This window comes from Lepidochelys kempii, chromosome 6 (assembly GCF_965140285.1).
Source record: "Lepidochelys kempii isolate rLepKem1 chromosome 6, rLepKem1.hap1, whole genome shotgun sequence".
Taxonomy (NCBI): Eukaryota; Metazoa; Chordata; order Testudines; family Cheloniidae; genus Lepidochelys; species Lepidochelys kempii.
The window spans coordinates 20175717-20195087 of record NC_136385.1 but is presented as its reverse complement, the minus strand read 5'-3'; the positions used below and the strand labels follow the sequence as shown (position 1 = coordinate 20195087).

At 54.3% G+C, this 19371-nt stretch overlaps 1 protein-coding gene across 4 annotated transcripts in view; it reads right to left on the bottom strand.

Annotated features, from left to right (window-relative positions):
* Positions 1-11126, bottom strand: part of B4GALNT4 (beta-1,4-N-acetyl-galactosaminyltransferase 4) — a 125316-nt gene extending 114190 nt beyond the window's left edge. For 3 of the 4 annotated variants that reach the window (XR_012159301.2, XM_073347009.2, XM_078853147.1), the window contains exon 1: positions 10861-11126. Coding sequence is in view for 2 of the 4 variants with exons in the window: in XM_073347009.2 (XP_073203110.2) it covers positions 10861-11011 (151 nt within the window). In the remaining 2 variants the exon portion in view is untranslated. Of the gene's footprint in view, positions 1-1408; positions 1494-10860 lie in introns of those variants that run through there. The other variant, XM_073347010.2, reaches the window with a different exon arrangement.
* Between the last annotated feature and the right edge of the window lie 8245 nt (positions 11127-19371).

Genomic DNA, 19371 nt, shown 5'->3' with positions numbered 1-19371 from the left:
GTGGATAAGCACATCGGACTTGGGGGATGGGACGGGACCAAGTGCCCCTTGCTCCGGCACACTGCCTGAAAAATGGTCCATCGGGGTCATAGGGTCCATTGCCCAGGGCAGGGGAGAAGGATGCCTCTGTGACATGCTGTCAGTCACAGCCGTTACATGCTCACCTGTGGAGAGAGCATTCTGGGGGGACTAATCCCACTGACAGAACAGAGACACGGAGCTGGGGGCCCAGGTAGTGCTGCTGAGAAGCTGGCTTTGGGCGGGGGAACAGTGCAGCCACATAGGCTGGTAGATTATAAACCAGGACTGCTGCTGCCTTTAAACCAGTTTTGATTTAAACAGATTCAACGGCTCCTGAACACACCTGTGCGATCAGGAGCAGCATCAGCACAGCTCAGAGCATACTGCGGCCAGAGAGCCCAGGCGAGAAAGTGGGTAGAAGGCAGCCTTCAATAAGGACCCCTTTCCACACTGCTCTGGCCCCGAATATCCCACTCCTGGGCCGCTTCTGCGATAAGCAGAGGGCTCCAGCACTCAGAGCCGCCAATCCAGCCCCTTTCTCCAGCCCTCCGTTCACTTTACAAGAGTGCAACTAAAGCCGCACAGAGGCAAGGCCACTGCTCAGGTTCACTGGCCAGAAGCAGAGACTGGCAGCCTTCCCCAGCATGGGCGCTACGCTGTCAGGGATACCTTACAGCGGCCTCGCTAGCTCCCATGCAACCCGTGCCACCGCTTGGGAAAGAGAAGCTGCCATGTGATTACCTTGTAACCCACGGCTCCCAAGCAGGGTCCAGAGACAGCAGCTTAACAAATCCCAGCACCCTTCTCTTTCCCAGCAGCTGTGAGGAAAGTGGGCTTCTCACTGGCACACTGCCCCACTACCATCCCAGCAGAGCCGCCTCCTCCTCCTCCTCCACTACTGCACAGCATCCTCGGGTCAGCAAGGGCCGAGGTGGTTTTCCAAGTCTTGCTTCCAGCCACCTCTCCTGCCATGCGCCAACGTCCTTATGTGAGGGGGCCAATCCCCACGAGCAAATTCTTTCCTTCCCCACCACCTGCCTGTCCTGCGTCCCACGGTCAATGGATTTCAGTGAAGTTCAAAGGGACCCCAAAGTTCCCCCCCCCCCCTCCAGGGACCCCATTTAGACTTCACCGCCTGCCCTCAAACACACGTGCCCGCCCCCTTGCCGCCACTCTGCTGCCCAGGGTTGGAATATCACTACTGCAACAGCAAGTTCATTCAACCTGCTCTTTAAATCTCCTGACAAATAAACCTGTCGTGTGCTCGGCTCCTACAGAGCCAGCTCACCTCCCTCAGCACGACGCCTGCCAGGGAAGTCTCTGGTGGGCCCAGAGCTCCCATCTCCCATTATGAATCATTTCATTTTTTTTTAATTGTATTTTTTACCTGGCGCGCTAACGTTTCTGCCCCATTGACTCGGAGCGGTTTCCAGCCGGGAGAACACCGTAATGGCCTCATTATTTCAGCTGAGGAATCTGTGTGTTAAATTAGGCAGAGAAGGGTAATTATCTACTTGTAGATGATAAGAAAGGGATTTATTTTATCAGGAACATAATGTCTTTCTGGTTCGGAGCCAGCTCCCCAACCCAAGCAGCCCCTGAACACGCCAGTCCAGGCTGCACCGTATCGCTGCTGGAGGGGGTGGGCGCCAGGCGGAGCGCACAGGTACACATGTACCCCCCAGCCACCAGGCATGACAACTTTGGCCTAGCACAGGGACGCCGGGTTGCTACCCAGAGGTGCCAGATCCCCAGCTGGAACCACCTGCCATGGGCCCATTTGCGGCCCATTTGCCACTGTTAGCACAGACTTTCGCGTGGAGCGTCTGGGAAGGGATTAGGCGGCCAGCAGGAGATACACATACCCAAACCCTCAGCCTGCAGAAAGGGCATCTGCTTACAGCCCGTTAATTTAACATCCGCTGCCAGCCGATCTGGGATGGGGAGAGCAGCAGGCGCAGTCTAGAGTCTGAAGCCCAGCAGATTTGTTCCCCAATGCCCAGAGACCTGCTTTTGCCTATGCATTTATGGAGGGGGGGGGGGTTTGCAGGCTTCAGCAGGGGAGCTCCCTGCTGTTCCTGCCCAAGACGGCTCACGGCCTAAGCAGGGGAAGGGGCAGATTAACTGACTGTCTCCCCTCACTGCTTCCATGACATGAGCTTTCTCCTCTGTGCACTACCCACAGCAGGGTGCCCACCCGCAGCCCCGCGCCCTTCCTCCAGCCGCCCAGGAAGCCCTCACGCCACCGTACCTCGTTTCTTCCTCACAACAGCACTCGCCAACCCTTCCCATAACCCCCCGCATGACGGCACGCCCACCCCGGCAACCAACCTCCAGCCCCGCATGACGGCACGCCCACCCCGGCGACCCTTCCCCCACCCCCTGCCACAGCATGCCCACCCCGGCAACCTTTCCCAAAGCCCCACCCCCTCACGATGGCACGCCCACCCCGGCAACCCCTCATGACAGCACACCCACCCCAGCAACCTGCCCCCACGATAGCACGCCCACCCCGGCAACTCACCCACAGCCCCACACGATGGCACGCCCACCTCCAGCCCCCGCGACGGCACGCCCCTCCCAGCAACCCTTCCCACAGTCCTCCGTGACAGCACACCCACCCCAGCAACCTGCCCCCTGCCCCCACGATAGCACGCCCACCCCGGCAACTCACCCACAGCCCCACACGATGGCACGCCCACCTCCAGCCCCCGCGACGGCACGCCCCTCCCAGCAACCCTTCCCACAGTCCTCCGTGACGGCACACCCATCCCGGCAACCGGCCCCCGGGATAGCACGCCCAGCCCAGGCTCCTGCCCTAACCACCGAGCCCCCACAACAGCACATCCACCCAGAGCTCTCGGGATGGCATGGACATACCCCCACAACCAGCCCCAGCCCCCCTGTGATGGCACACCCACCTGCCTGCAGGTCTGCCAGTCACAGCCCCACACAGGGAGGTTTTCCAGAGATCCCAATGGGGGGAAATGCCTATGGCAAGTGGCCTGGGGCAGGCCAGCAAAGCTCTCTGCTCAAGGAGACAACTATTGCAGGCAGGGTCGAATGAGGCAGCGAACAGTCTCTGACTCAAAGAGCCACCCCAACATTGTAGGTTCCACAACACCCCCTTCCTATTCTGAGTGCAGAACACTCCCTCCCACACTCAGAGAGGGCACCCCACCCCCAGTTAGAGCCAGATTGTCCATCACGCCGCACCCCCAGCCAGACCCAGGTTTCCAGCAGCTCTCCGCTCTCACTTAGGCACCTACCCACAGCCCAGGTTTCAGCCCTCAGCAGCTGCCACTGTGACACTCACAGGCAGGTTTTCAAAAGAGGTCACACCCAAGGGGCTTTTGAAAACTGGCCCTTAGAGCCCCTTTCATCTGGGATGAAAGCAGAAGAACTCTGGAGTCAGCAGATTCCTCCCCCTACTGCTAAGCAGCCTCTGTCTAGCTGGCATTAGCCTCAGCTTGCCTACTGCCCCCCACAGCTCTCTCTCCAAGGGCTTTCCGCAGCACCTGTCACGGCAAGATCTAAGTGCTGGGAAGCAGCCTTTTCACATTGTGGAAGCTGATGTGCCACACCCAACCGCAGACACCAGGAGTCAATGAGACATTCTGGGGGAGCACCAAGAACAACTCACCGGAGTCTCACCTTACAGAGCTCTCCCCACCTCAACAAGCCAGAAGCAGCCTCTGAGGTCATCAATCCCATGAAGTTGGAGGCCGAAATGCTGGGCACTGGGACAGAGGCGCCTCTACACCGGGGTAGTCAAGAGGTAAACCACTGGCCAAATCCAGAAAGCTAGACACTTTTGAACGGATCCTGAAATCTTTTTATTTACTAATATCATTATTGTTGTTTTTTTAATTACTTTCTTCTCTGGAGTCTGGACCTTGACAATGCCTGGGCCAAGAAATTTGGACCTTGACACAAAAGAATTGACTACCCCTGCTCTACACAGAGAGCTGTATAAGACCAGACGAGACTTATGTGGCAGCCAACTAACTCTCCCTCCTGCCCCCTCTGCTTCCAGCCTATTAACACTAAATTAAATGGATGTCAGATCTGGAGATCTTCCCCTTCGCTGCTCTAGTCAGCTGACTACCGATCTGTCTGCTAGGCAGAGCATAGGACTCAGCTATGTGGTTGGTGCACCAGATGGTCTTCAGAATCTTTCCCCAGAGCTAGAGGTCAGGGGAAGGTTACTTCTTCCTCCTCTGTGCAGATTCCTTGGGCCCTACACAAGGTCAGCAACAGATGAAGGCACAGGAGAGCCCAGCAGCCTAGGATGTGCACTGAGGAGCAGGCTGCATTCCACCTGATCGCAACCGTCTCCTGCTTCCTCACTGCAGGACAGAGGCATCTGCTGAACTTCATGACAGAGCACACACCAGAGCAGGACGCTGGGGCACCCAAAGCGGTCTTTCAGCAGCCTCAGCTTGCTGTGGCATTTAAGCCTCCAGCTGCTCCACAAAGCCTAGGAGGCAGAAGGGAAGTAGAATCTCAATCACTGGAAATACCCACAGGGCTACATGGCTGCCTGTCTATGCAGAGTATTTACAGGGCACTTAACACTATAGCACAGACGTTTGTCCTAGCACAAAGCCCAACCCCTAAAGAACCCTGAGCTTGCTGCCTCAAATGCGGCCACTTGGAGTAGATTTTTAATCAGACTGTTTGGTTTGACCTGACCCTTTTCTCTCTCTTCCTCCTTTGGCGTCTGCTCTGGCATGGCAGCTCACCCAACAGGCCTGAAATCACTGCAGCATAGGCTTATTCAGATGTCACACAGCAGGGAGTTCCACAGGTAGGCAACTCCCACCCTCCCAGCCCTAATGCCCATGCTGCCAGCTCCCAGAAACCTCACCCTGGGTCTGCACAGCTCCAGCTGCCCTGCTAGGAGCTGCTGTCTGTGGGTCACACAGTCAGGAGGGTGGTCTCTCACAGCTCAGCCACAGCCCATGGTCACATGTGGGACCCAAAAGCAAACAGGCAGCCAGTGCAGAGCATGGGGGAAGATGTTCTCTCGCCGTCTGTCATTCAACGGGTGGGCTGCCATGGTTTGCGCTGTTCGGCGCTCCTGTGTAGCCTTGCTTGTCAATCACACAGAGGGAGTTACAGTGATGAACATGCGCATGGTGGTAACTAGTTCTCTGACAGTTCCCACGTCCCATCTCACCTTCCCTGCCATGATACGCCGCCGGCTCCTAGACAGTGGCTGGAACAAACTGCCAGACAGGAGTACCACTCATTGCTGCCACCACAGCCCGGTCTTGGGTTGCAGTGACGTCTGTGCTATTAACGGCCGTGTCTATGCTGTAACAGTCACCTGGCACACAGCCACAGCGCAACAGCGTCTTAGACACATGGGTGTATGCTCCGGAACCTCCCCCTGCCCCAGCCCTTCCGTGCACTACCTACAACAGACCCTGTCCCCCATGGAGAGGCGCCATCTCCAAACAAGGGTCAGGTGTTGCTCCTTCCCAAACCAGTTTGAACAAGAGTTGGTTGGGCCCAAATCAAGACAAAAAATCCTTCTCTTTTCAAAGCAAAAAACACACTCCCCGCTACCTCCATCCCCATCTATACATTGAAGCTTGGAAGAATGTAGTTTCCAATGTGTGCTTAGGAAACAGTTTTGGATACAGTTTATCCCAGTAGCCAGAGCTGGTTAGAAAACAGCTTAGAGAAAGCCATGTTTTGAAATCATTTTCAAATCTCTCTCCCCCTCTCCCTGGAGAGAGCAGAACTCCTGTATTTAAACAGCAAGGCCTTGGGGGCAGTCTCTTACTGTGTGTTTGTACAGCACCTGGCACACTGGGGGCCTGAACTTGCCTGGGGCCTCTGGTCACCACTGCACTGCAACAGGATGGAGCCATAGAACAGAACAAGGCGATAGCACAAATGGGAGAGACAAGAGAGACTAGGACAAGCGCCATGCCAGATTCTGCTCTCACATCCACCTTCCCAGCCACTCCACGGGCCTTTCCTTACCTGCTGCATCAAACATGAATGCCTTCCCCTCCCCGACACACATTCAGATCCCTCTCTTCCCGCATATCCCCACACCCTCCTGTTTGCTCAGTTGACTCCATCAGCCTCACCCCCTTTTCATTTCCTTCCCCCACTGCCTCCCAGCCCTCTGCTCCTCCAAACCCACATCACTCCATTCTTCTACAAGGCCTCCATCAATTAAAAAAACAGAAGTCAAGAATATATGAAGAATCCTAAAATTACTCCTTCTGGGTCCCTCCCCACAGTCTGTTTTCTACATCTCAAGCTACATAGGGCACAGATGCCTGGACAGCTGTTCACCGTACAGTGCAGGGCATCGATACGCAATATCTGGGGCAGGGCTGTGATCTCCAGGTAAGCAGCAGGTGTTCTGTCAAGCCACCTTATGGCCTCCTTCAAACTCTCCTTTGCCATGATGCCTGCTAAAAACTTGACAGTGCTTAGACAGCTGGTGTGCTGAATGACAGCATCTCATTATGGTCTTGTGCTGTCTGTGCCGACCTGCTCTTGTCTTATAGTTCAATTATAAGCGCTGTGGGGCAGGGACTGTGTTTGTACAGCATCTAACACACTGGGGTCCTGGCCCATGACTGGAGCACTCCTAGGTGCTCCTGCAATACAAATAGCTAATAAGTGTGGATGACAGACCGACACCATTATAGAGATGGGGCCAGATTCACTGCCCCACCCCACTGGCTGTCACTTACACTAGGGCAGGCTAGGTGTAAAGTTTTAGACTCAGATCAGTGGCTAACACAGAGAATTCCTAACCTTGCTGAGGCCTCTCAGTGCTACCATAATATAAATGTTAAATAATACTCTTATTCTGATCTGGTGGCATTTTACACTCCCTTCACACTAGTCTCGATGACAACACAAAGTGCTGGGTATGTGTGAATCAGCACGGGTGCAACTTAAACTCACTGATCCTGGTCTTTACTTCATGCAGTTACAAGCAGCTCATTAGTTAAGGCTCAGCTCCTCAGGCTGGTCCTGGTACCATCACCTTTGAGCTCTGATTTTTCAGAGTTTGTTCAGCTGCATTGTGACAGCAGGGTTTTCTGCTGGGAGCCAGAGCGTGGCAATGCATTTCCTCACTGCTCCGGGTAACACTAGAAATAAATAGCCACATTCTATTTGGGGTTGGGGGATTTTGGGGAGTGTGTCCCAGATGGCATGTCAAAGGTTGCGTGCGCAAGGGAGGGGCAGTCATAGAAAAGACCAGACCCACATCCTCTTCGGCAGATATCGGGAATAGCCCAATCAGTCTGACCAATTGTTTCCAGAACACACCACCTCGGCTGGACAGGCAGGGCATTCTGAGCCTGCGGGGAGACCGATGCTATAGCACGATCTCCGAACTTCCTCCGGTCACACTGATGGGTGGGCACTTGGTTAAATTTAGGCTTCAAATGTTGCTAACCCACTATTAATATTTTCCACTGCTGATCACCAAACCCCGCCCCTGCAGCTAGTTAGCATGCTTACCCAGGACGGCAGGAACAATCTGCCACAGTCTTACAGCCCGCGCACTGCACAGGCTGAGGCTGCAAGGTCTGAGCAGACAACTAGTCAAACCTTCTTTGAACTGGGTCAATAGTTTAGGCAGTGGCTAGACTCTTGAGGTTAGGCTTACATGACAGGTTGTTTTTTAGTGGGACAGCAGCTGAGAAGGCAGCTCACTTAAAAGAAAACTAACAGGTGTTTAATACACAAGCAAAGGAGTTTCATTTCCTGCTTTGTCACATTAGCTGTATCTTGACTTTCCTGTTTTTGCAGCATGGATAGGATATCACAGTGGATTGAAACATTGTCTTCCCTCATTCAAGAGGGAAGGAAATGTTTAGACCCACTCTTTAAAGCTATTGGTTTTAGTGGTTAAAAGCCATTTAACTCAAACATGTAACAAACAGCGCGGATAAAAGTTCTTTGTGAAAGAGTGAGTCATCTCCCACTCAGACTTCAGCCTGCATCTCCAACCCTGCAAACACTTGATATGTAGCTTTACTCTCATAAGTAGTCCCAGCGAAGACAACAGGACTATTCCAATGAGTAGCATTACATACGTATTCTGTTGGATTGGGGGCCTACATTATCCCACTCTAGCTCTCCAGAAACCATAGGTGCTGGAACTAGGGCTACAGGGGTGCTGCAGCACTCCCTGGCTTCAAGTGGTATCCATTCTATCCAGGGTTTACAGTTTGGGTAAATGGCTCTCAGCACCCCCACTATACAAATTGTTCCAGGGCCCCTGCCAGAAACCACAGATAAGTCAAGTCTCAGTGGCCTTTACTTGCTTCTCACTCACGTTGGCACTAATATGGAGTAACTTCCCTGACACCAATGAAGTTATATTCAGTTTACACTGGTGTAAGTGAGAGTAGAATCAAACCTGATTTTGCCATTCGGAAGAGTCTTTGAAACCATAAGCATGGAGCAGAAAAGGCACAAGCAAGAACTGGTTTACCCCTTTGCAGTTCTCTTTTTAAAGAAGAGAACAATTATTTTTAAATGGTCCGCATTCTCATAATAAGGGCACGGGATACAAATGAAAGTTAAGTGGAAATAGAAACATGAAAATCCCTGCTGATGTTCCCCCTCCCAAAGATTTCCAGAAGCCATGAGAATAACTTTCCAGTACTAGACCCATCACAACGCAGTGAATGAGAACAACAACATATCCTTCTACAGCACGGCTTCTCCACATGGGGGTCACAAACAGATGTCCAGGGAGCATAACCCCACTCCCCTGAGAGGGAGGGGATCCCAGCTAGATGGAAGAGGGTCCTGGTATGGAAGAAGAAAAGGAGTACTTGTGGCACCTTAGAGACTAACCAATTTATTTGAGCATGAGCTTTCGTGAGCTACAGCTCACTTCATTGGATGCATACCGTGGAAACTGCAGCAGACTTTATATACTCTGTGTGTATATAAAGTCTGCTGCAATTTCCACGGTATGCATCCGATGAAGTGAGCTGTAGCTCACGAAAGCTCATGCTCAAATAAATTGGTTAGTCTCTAAGGTGCCACAAGTCCTCCTTTTCTTTTTGCGAATACAGACTAACACGGCTGTTACTCTGAAACCTGTCGGTATGGAAGAAGTGTTTGTGGTATGGAAGAGTTTGAGAGCCCCGCTGTTCTGAGGCCTGGAAAGTGTACTCCCCAAATAACTGGTTTTATCTAAGCAGCCCCAGGTGTTGGGATATGCCTATTAAATCAGGCTACCTTTCCACCCAGTTTTTCCTGCCCTTCTCCCTTCCTGCCTGGTGTGCTGCATCACAGGACTTTACAGCTTAGCCAATAGGAAGTGCCAAACAAGCTAAACAAAGAGCACCAGCCCACAGACTTACCAAAAACCCCTCCTTCACGGGAGCCAAGCCACCTCCAGCACCCCTCAGACTGCTGGCATGAAGGACTAACAGTCTCCAGACACCGCCAACAGGGCTCTGGACAGCTCAGCCATCGGCCCGGTTAGTTTGGTTTGTAAGTGATCTCTAGCATCTCAGAATTCTCTCTCTGATCCACACACTGGAGCTCTGTGCCCTGGACTCAGGAGCCATTATCTAGCTCTGCTCTAAAGAGGAATTGAATTGCTGCTAAAAACACTTCGCTGCCAAGACTAAAGACATGGAGAGTTTGGACAGCTTATTGGCAATGCAGCCAAGTGTCTGACCTGAGCTTTGCAACCCAGCCAGCCTGGGGGAAGAGTGTTCTGTACATGCATCTCTAATGTAACCGACAGTGCCCAATTCTTCCTGGCTCTTGCCAAAGGGAGCTATTCCAGTGATGGAGACACTTTCATCAGCTTCAGAGGCTCAGGGCTGCCTCTCTCCCACAGCCCTTCTTGGAGCACTCCTTGGATGTAATAAAGGCTCATTATTTCAGAAGATCTCAATCAGGATAGATAGTAAAACAGCAAATATCACAATGCCAAGATATAAATCCATGCTACACCCACACCTTGAATAGTGCGTGCAGTTCTGATCGCCCCATCTCAGAAAAGATATATTAGAATTTGACAAAGTAAGGAGAAGGGCAACAAAAATGATCAGGGTCTGGAACAGCTTCATATGAGGAGAGATTAAAAAGACAGACAGTTCAGTTTAGAAAAGAGATGATTAAGGGGGACATAGTCTATAAAACCATTAACTGTATGGAGAAAGCGCATAAGGAAGCATTATTTACCCCTTCACATAACACAAGAACCAAGGGTCACCCAATGAAATGAATAGGCAGCAGGTTTAAAATTAACCAGAGGAAGTATTTCTTCACAAACTGCAGTGCCAACCTGTGGAACTTTTTGCCAGGGGATGTTGTGAAGACCAAAACGACAAAAACAGGGTTCAAACAGAATTAGATAAGTTTGTGGAGGAAGCATCCCAGCAGCGGCTATTAGCCAGCATGCGCAGGGATGCAGCACCACGCTCTGAGCATCCCTAAGCCTCTGACTGCCAGAAGCTGGGAATGGGCGAGAGGCGATGGATGGATCATTTGATGATGACCTGCTCTGTTCACTCCCTCTGGGGCACCTGGCACTGGCCACTGCTGGAAGGCAGGATACTGGGCTAGATGGACCATCGGTCTGACCCAGCAGGGCCAGGAGTCCTGGCTAGACCAAACTCCACCCTAAGAGAACCCACACGAGGGCGGAAGGGGGGGCGCTTCCTTTTGGCCTTACAAAGGGGGTTGCCTCCGCCAAGTACGGAGGGGGGCGCAGGCGACACCGGCAGCCCCGGAGGGCCTGCAGCAGGACCTTGGCGGCGCTCGCCAGCCCCTGCCCGGCTGTGGAAGGGGGCAGGAGGGGCGCGGGGCCCCCCTTACCTCGGCCGTAGGCGAAGTGCAGGCGCAGCGCCTTGCCCTGGCGCCCCAGGCTGATGTGCAGGTAGGTGAACCACGCGGCCAGGGTGAGCAGCACCAGCAGCAGCAGCAGCTTGAACTGCTTGCGGATCTTCTTCACCGGGAACCACAGCATCCTGGAGGCCGCATTACCGGCCCGGAGCACGGCACCGTCCCCGCCGGGCGGGGCTAGACGCCAGGCGGGAGCAGCGCCCCGGGGCTGGGGCACGCGTCGGGCAGCGCCGGCGAGCGCAGGGCGGGCAGCGGCCCCCGGACCGGGCGGCGGCGGCGGCAGCAGCAGCGGCGGCGGCGGCCCCCGGAGCGGGGGTCCCGGCCGGCCGGCCCCGTCGCCCCCTTCCCCGGCCGAGCCCCCCGCCGGAGGGACAAAGGCATCCAGGCAGCCCCGCGCTCCCTCCCCGCCCGGATCCACTCGGCGGCGGGAGGCGGGCAGAGGGGACGAGGCCGCTCAGCCCGTGCCGCGCTGCCCCAGCCCGCACGGCAGCGCCATGGAGCGGGGAGCTCACACGGCGCCCAGGCGGCGGCGGCAGCGGCGGCTCCCTCCTCCCCCCGCCCGGTGCATTGCGCGCCGCCCGCCGCCCCGCTCCGCTCCGCGATGAAGGGAGGCAGCCCGCAGCTCCCGGCCCGCAGACCAGCCCCCGCCGCGCTGGACGCTTCGGCCGCCGCCGCCGCGGCACCGTCCCCCCGCAACCCGCCGCTCGCCCGCCCGCCCGCCGAGCAGCCGCCGCCGCCGCGCTGCCACCGCTACCGAGCCTGAACTGGGGCGAGCGGATCGACAGCCGCCCCTGGCCCAATCGGAGCCCGGCGCTCCCTCAGACAGCCAATCGCCCGCCTCCGGAGGCGGGGCCCGAGCCAGGTTAGGCTGCGCGCGGCTTTTCATCTCCACGCCAACGTGCAAACATCCACCTGGTGAGTGGGACAGGCGGGTGCGGCCACTGCCCCGGCGGAGGGGGTGGCCCGGGCGGGGCGTACCCTGCCCGCCCCGGCGCGGCGCCCAGGCCGGGGCCAGGCAACAGGGGAAGGGCCGCGAGGGGCTCCCCTGGCCGGGGAGCTCGCTGGGTTGGCGGGCGCTGCTGCGCTGGTGCAAAGCCGGCACCAGTGGCAGCAGAGCGTCCCCCGCGGCAGGGATGGTGCCTTCCCGACAGCTGCAAGCTGATGCTCCGCTGGGCTTTGCCAAGGCTGCAAGGATGCTCCAGGAGGAGGAAGGCGGGTGGAGGAAGGGGGGGCCCCTGTTCCACTGGGGCCACAGGTACAATTGCACAGCTCGGCTCCTGCAGCTCGCCTGTGACAGCAAAGCTGCCTGGGGCTAGCTGCGTCCTCCCAGGGACAAACACCAGATCCAAGCCTTCCGCCCCCGGATTGCAACTGGCAGCATCTTATTCATCGCCAGCTCTTGTGCCCTGGGGTTCGGGCAGCCCTCTCCTGGAAGGCAGCAGGAGCTTAGCTGAGTGAGCCTCAATAGGTGGGACAAGTGGTTTCTATTCTACCCACTCTGGCTGGGTGACCTGGAGCAAGTCATGTAACCGCTATGGGCCTCGCTTTCCCCACCCATACCAAGGGGATAGAACGCCTTCCCTACGAGGCTTAATGAGATGCTTAATGAGATGAGGTTTAATTCATTAATGACTGCCAAGTGTTTTCCTCGGGTTAGACAGTGCAGCGTGGCACTGCACTGTGGGGATTTAACAACTGCGCCATGCAAAGGGTACATCCAGTGTTATAGCCCTAGACGTTCCAGCGGGAATGGAAACACGGCGTGGGTCCAGAATAAGCCAGGCTGCTTGCGGTAACCAGCCACATGCTTCCGTGGTGTGGGCAGAGAGCAGCTTACCTTCAATGGGAGAAGGTCACAGTGACAGTCCTTCTCCTTGTGGAAGGAGCAGGGATTCTGCCTCAAGAAAGCAGATCTCACTCCAGGCTCTTGTCTCCACACTAGACGCTTTTCCCCTAAGATTTCCCACCCTAGTCTCTACCAGCGACTCTGCTCCAGTAGTAGCAACAGTGTGAAATGTTAGGAGAAAAAGATCTAGCACTAGAAACAGCCTTGAAATACGCCAGGTACCCCCATAATCAGCATCCTGGCCTGCAAGCAGTTTCGTAACCCTTTAGTAGTCACACTGAACAAACCTCTTCCATTTAACCCTTTCCAAGCTGCCAAAACCCTGCCATGTTGCCTCTGACTTTCTCCAACTCCCTGCTGCCAATTCCCCCACCCCCATCCCCTATCTCATCTGTGCCAAACTGGCAGCCCTAGTGACAAGCCACCCACCTAGAATCCTCTTGGGATTACTCCAATAAATGCAGGCTGAAAAGATGTCACAGACAGATGGGTATGTTATAAGCAACTGGCAGTGGAGTTTAGAAGGAGAGCGCTGACTGGGTCAAACCAATCATTGGTGCCGTGAGGCTGTCATACACTGATGCAAAGATGAAAGGGGAAACCGCTGTTATTAATAACAAGTCTGGATTTGGAAGTGTAGCAGAGCAGGCTCCACCTGGGTTTTTCAGGTGACTGACTAGTGACTGATGGGTGTATTTTAAGCCCTGTGCCAAGGTACAACTTAGCCTGTTCAGGTTACATTGTTCAAATACTTTGAAATAGGAGCTCTGTTTTCCTTCAGAGCATCGTGACATTATTTCCACCAGTCTGGGTAATGGTTTCCCACAACCCACTGGACAGCCTGTTATATCTCCGGGTGTGGTTAACCCACGCAGCAGAGGAGTCTCTCTAGGAGCCGAGAGCCAGTGGCGAGGACAGTCCCCCACATCTCTCTGGACCTATCTGCCTATAGAGTGCTGGTTTTAATGTGCCTCTGAGATTGGGTAGCCCACAGCATAGAGGCCCCGGTGGATTGGGGAACAGCAGTTCCAAGTCTCGCTGGGACCTGGAGAACCACTGGGCTTGGTTTTGCCTGATTGAGATCCTAGACCACATCCTTATCTGGAGCAGGTAGGCACAGCTCTCTGATGTCAGTGGATCTCCACCTATGTACACCAGCTGAGGATCTGACTCATTATCTCCTCCCCTAATCAACTTCATCTTTCTGCTAAAGAAAACCTGGCAACCTCAGGCCTGTGTGCGTGTTTCCAACCAGGGTAGAGCGTGCTCTGGTCCATGGCAGGCATCACTGGGCTGGCATCACTTCTTCAGCAAACCTGGGTGCTGGCTCAGATTGGAAGGGGTTTAGCGCTTCTCAGCAAAGCAGGGCTGGCTTCCACCATCGGAGGCAGGAAGCATTGTCCTGGGTTGGGGAGCAGGGAATTCCTGACAGGCCTTGGGTATCTTCAGCATGAACCCAAGCTTTAGTTAAAACCTTCTCTGAGGAGTGATGGGAATTCAATAAGCCTCCTTGTTATTTTTGACAGAGAGAAACTGGGCCATGCTGGGGGCCACATGGCTGGACTGGAACCTGCTCAAGGTCTCCTTTGTTGCTGCGCCAGTGACTTCAGGGGCCAGGCCCACTTCTCTTCTTTCTCCTATTCTAGGGTTTTGTTTCCCCTTTCAAATGAATTGAGCACTCGCGAGAGGTGCCAGCCTGAGGGCCTTGGAGAAGGTCATCCTCTCTAATTACTCTCAGCTGTGGTACCTTCCTACACCTACCACTGCACGTCAACCCCACTCTGGAGCCCTGCACCCCAGAAAGGAGAGGGGTGTCCAACCTCCCAGGCTTTCCATCTCTGGCATCTCTCCTCAGGATGCCAGCAAGCCTGTAGCCTTTGTGACGGGGACACCTGTCCACTAGAAGCTGGACTGAGAACACCAGGGCTATTTCAACAGGCTCTTAGTAATGGATACAAAGGTAGTTGGCTAGAGGTGTGGGGCTCTCTCTCCTACTCCAGGCCTCGGAGCCAGCAAGTCTCCCTTCTGTTTGCAACTCTCGGGTACTCTAACCACCAGGCTACGCACTCGTTTGTGCATTCTCACTGGCCCATTGACTGTCTGATACACAGGGGAACAGCTTCCACGGGGAGACCAAGGGAGGCCCACATCAGAATATCCTGTAACTCAGTGGTTAGCGTGCTCCTGAGAGGCAGGGGACCCTGTTCAAATCCTTTCTCTGGCAGGAGCGGGGGGATTGAACCGGGCTCCCTCACGTCCCAGGGGAGTGCTCTAACCAGGGCGGTATGAGTTATAATGTCGCCACCACCTCCTCCAGCAGAGATTTAATGGGGCTCAGGCCAGTTGGTGGCCTCTGAGTTGGGCTCTGCATGCAAGTTAGGGAGATGAGCATCTATCTTCTCCCCATTCATGGGTCTCACTGGGGCTTAGGCAGGAGACAGGCACCCAGACACCGAGAGGGAGACAGCAGCACACATGCCCAGAGGCAGAAATTTAAGTACCTAGGGAATGTTTTCCCTGGAAACTTAGGTGCCGAGTGAGTTTAGGAATCTACAGGGTTTGGTGGGAGTTTTGTGGATCTCAGTGGAGCCTAAAACTGGGACTTGGGCACCTAAATACGTTTGCATCTCTGCTGCAGGAAGAAAATAGACACTGATCACAAGTGAACAAACCAGGTGCCTGCTAAAGGCAAGCTGCACAGTACAGAGGGTTAAGAGGGCGTGAGTTCACATCTACACTGCACCCCCATCTGAGCTGGATCCCAGGTGTCTGCACAGACTGCAGAGATCTCTTTGCCCACCCACCATTGAAAGGAAGCCACCCTTGGGCTGGGAATAGCAAGGCTACACAACAGTTTAGGTTGGGGAGTGAAGCAGACTACTTCAGCTGGTTGAAATGACAGGGGGATTAGATGGAACCAGAGTGGAAGGACCCAGAGGCAGAACTTGACCAAGACACAGAGACCCAGCTTTTGTAACAAGTTTCATGGGATTTTCAGTGGCCTCTGAATGACAGCCCCTGTAACACTGCAATGGGAAGAGCGCCACCTACTGACTCACCAACACATCCAAGAGCTGACCTGGACCAGCTCTTCTTCGCTTGCGAGATCACACAGGGCGAGGGGGGCAGAGTTTCAGGGTAAAATTACAGCACGCCTCAAAAACAGGTGAGGACTTGTGAAGTTCGGCATTTAAGTGGCAAACCAATCAGAGGGTATTTTCTGGGCCCTCCATATAGCATGGTTTGCATCAGTTGTTTCACACTCTGCGTTCCCGATTGTCAGTGGTACGCTGCTCCCTAGTGGGGACTTGATTCCGAGAGCTGCAGCGTGGCAGGGAATGGGCGCTCGGGCACGCAGAGCTGAGGTGACAATACGAATCATGATTAATAGCTGCACTTGGAAAACACCACACACATGGCCCAGGCGCCGCACAGGTAAACCATCCCAACAGGCAATCAACAGCAACAATTAAAACGGCATAAAAAGGGCCCTATAAAAATCAAATCACTGAGAAAAGGAAACGATGTAAAGCATACCATTGATCTTGGTGCATTTAAAGATCTATGTGTCGGAGCTTGTGGGGAGAGAGCTGGGAGACAGCGGTGGTTTGCCACGTGTTAACCCCAAGTTACTTACTTTGTGTGAACATTTCATTGGCAGGTGGGTGTGGCCAGGACTGGGCAGGGGTACTCAAGGGTACTTGAAGCAGGCAGGAGAGCAAAAGGCGCCCTGAGATGACGTGCGGGTGATTACAGAGGAAGCGTCTGTGAATCTGCTCCAGGGGCCTTTGTGACTGCTGATGTCAGGGGTAGTCAAGGGCACTCAGCACTGTCCCATCTCACAGGATCAGCCCCCAAAGCAGGCTCAGGAGTCCTTGATGTCAGGGCTGGATTTTCTGATTCAGCTACAGCTTCCCTTTTTCACTGCTTCACATTCAGAAAGCTCCTTGGACCCGGCTGGGACCCTGCATCTTACCATTGCCCAGCCCCCATCCGTCCCTCTGATACTGCGGGCTTCCCTGCCCAGAGTTCTTAGTCACGCCCATGGCAGCATCTGCTGGACACTGTCCAGGATGACTAACAACTGTGGAGCACTGCTCTCCCTGGTCAGGTGCAATGGATCTAAATGAGCACTTACCAGGGTCTGGAGAGCGTCCCATTGGAGGGAGGCAGAGCTGCGTTGTGCTGGTCCCTGGATGCTTTCTTCTCTGCAGTGAATTGCTAGGCGATTTGAGCTAGAAAACGCAGACACTTCTCTCCTTCCAGAGCATCTCCACAGCATTTCAACTTCTCGGCCTCTCCTGAGGTGGAGGCCATCCCTGACTGGATGTCCCCTTTGCTCCTCCAGGATGCTGGGCCAGCTGGAGACTGGTTTGACTCTGAGTGGAAGCTGATGCAGCCCCTGAGATGGTTCTAATTTATGTCCAGTCGGCAACCCCAAGCAATCCCTCTCTCAACATGCCCCCTCCTGCCCCTATGCCAGCAGCTCCGAGGGGCTGGTACAGGCTGCCCTGGGGAGTGAGGAGATCCAGTCCTTTTACGCTACAGGACCGACATAAAAGGTCACAGTGCATCCAGTATTGAGGCTCTTGGGTTTGGTCTCTTCCTCTTACGTCTCTTTTGACCCAAGCTTTAACTCTCTTGCTCTCTGGTCCTCGTCCCCTCACTCTGTGCCTCCCAGCTGTCTCTGATTCTGAGCTGTTGTCTGCCCACTGGCTGTGGGAGGAGCACAAAGACAGGTAGGGTACGTCTACACTGCAATTATATTCCCCCATGCCCGCTGACTCGGGCTCAGGGGCTGTTTAACTGCAGTGTAGATGTTCAAGCTGGGGCTGGAGCCTGGGCTCTGGGACCCTGCAAGGTGGTTTCAGAGCTTTTCCTAACAGCCTCTCTATTGATTTTGGGGGTGGAATATCAGGAACTGGCCAAAGTCAAGAGCCTGAGTGGATTCTTAGCTTTTTCTGTAACAAAAGCCTGGCCTAGTTTACTAGTCTTTGCCCCAGATGCACTGCTTGTCCATCTGCATTGGGAGCTAGAGTGGGGCTGAGACCCCAATGGCCTGGCAAAAGCTATGCTCGCAAGGAGGAAAGATACCCCTGCAGTGAGAGCAAAGGCTGGGAGGCAGAAGTATGGGTTCTAGTCCTGGCTTGACCAGAACCTACCAGGCTGATGCTGGCTTAAGCCAACATGTCAGGCTCAGTCCTTGTGGGCCCTGGCTTTTCAGAGGTGCTGAGGCCCAGATCCGCAAAGGTATTTAGGTTCCTATCTGCCATTGCAATCCAAAGGACTTAGATGCCTCAATCCCTGAGAGATCCATGCCTGAGCACCCACAACTCCTGTTGAAGTCTGTGGTGATGAGCAACCATAGAAATGCCAATCAGTGAAGTGTCACCTGACTACAGCATTCCCCTCCACTCCCGGCCTCAAAGGATGGCTGCTGCCTGCCGCCCCCAGGAAGGCTTCATTTCCCGGCGGATGAACTGATCCCAGAGGACCTCGTCTGTCATTATGCTGTCATGTGTTGCGGGCTTTGGCTGAAGGACGTGGGACAAGTGTCAGTCGTCGTTATTACTGTTGTTACTAATTTGGATGAAGTGGCTCTGTGCAGTCTCAGGCTCTTGGCATCCTGTAATCAACAGCATCTGCCTGGAGCTCATAGCCAGAGCCTCAGCCTGTTGGCGGCTTTCCTTCCTTGGTTCCAGCTCCAGCTCCAGCTCCAGACAGGCACCTGCGAGGCAAGCAGCAGACAAACCCAGCATCACATGGAGCCAGCCCCACTCCTTCATCCTCGATCCTGCCATCAATGCAGAGGAAGGAACAAAAACCAAAGAGGCAGCACAGAGAGAAACAGAAGAAAGGGGGGAAATTGAGAGGCCGAATCCAGCTCTGATCTACACCCAGTAAAATCCCACTGAGAATAATAGTGTATCACTACTGGGAGCCACCAGCTGGCACAATTGCACATAGCGTTACATGTTCAGTGTGAGAAGTTAGTTCAAAGGGGAATGCTTATTGTCAGCTGTGGTGCAGTTCTCTTTAGACACCGATCACGTCGCCAGTATGTTAGTTCTGCCGTGGTCTCTCTCTGACTGAATCACTTCTTAGGGGCACAGGCGAAGAGCTACATCCAGGCAAGCAAAACGAAATAGGACCAACATCTGCTCAATGGGCAGGGGCAGTCAAAAAAGCTAACAGAGTGATAGGGACCATTAGGAAAGGGATAGATAAGAAGACAGAAAATATCACAATGCTGCTATATAAATCCATGCTATGCCCACAGCTTGAATACTGCATAAAGCTCAGGTTGCTCTAGCTCAAAAAAGATCTGTTAGAATTGGAAAAGGTACAGAGAAGGGCAACCAAAATGACGAGGAACATGAACCCGCTTTCATTCGAGGAGAGAGTAAAATGACCGTGGGCAGGTCTACGCTTCAAAGGCAGCAGTGCCGCAGCTGCACCACTGTAGTGACATCACTAGTGCGCCCAGGGGAGAGCTGCTCCCCTCGGCGTAGTTAATCCACCTCCCCGGGAGGTGGCAGCACCCTCCCGTAGACACAGCGGGATCTACGCTGCGGGGTTAGGTCAGTATAACAGTGTCGCTCAGGGGGGTGGATTTTTCACGCCTCTGAACAACGTAG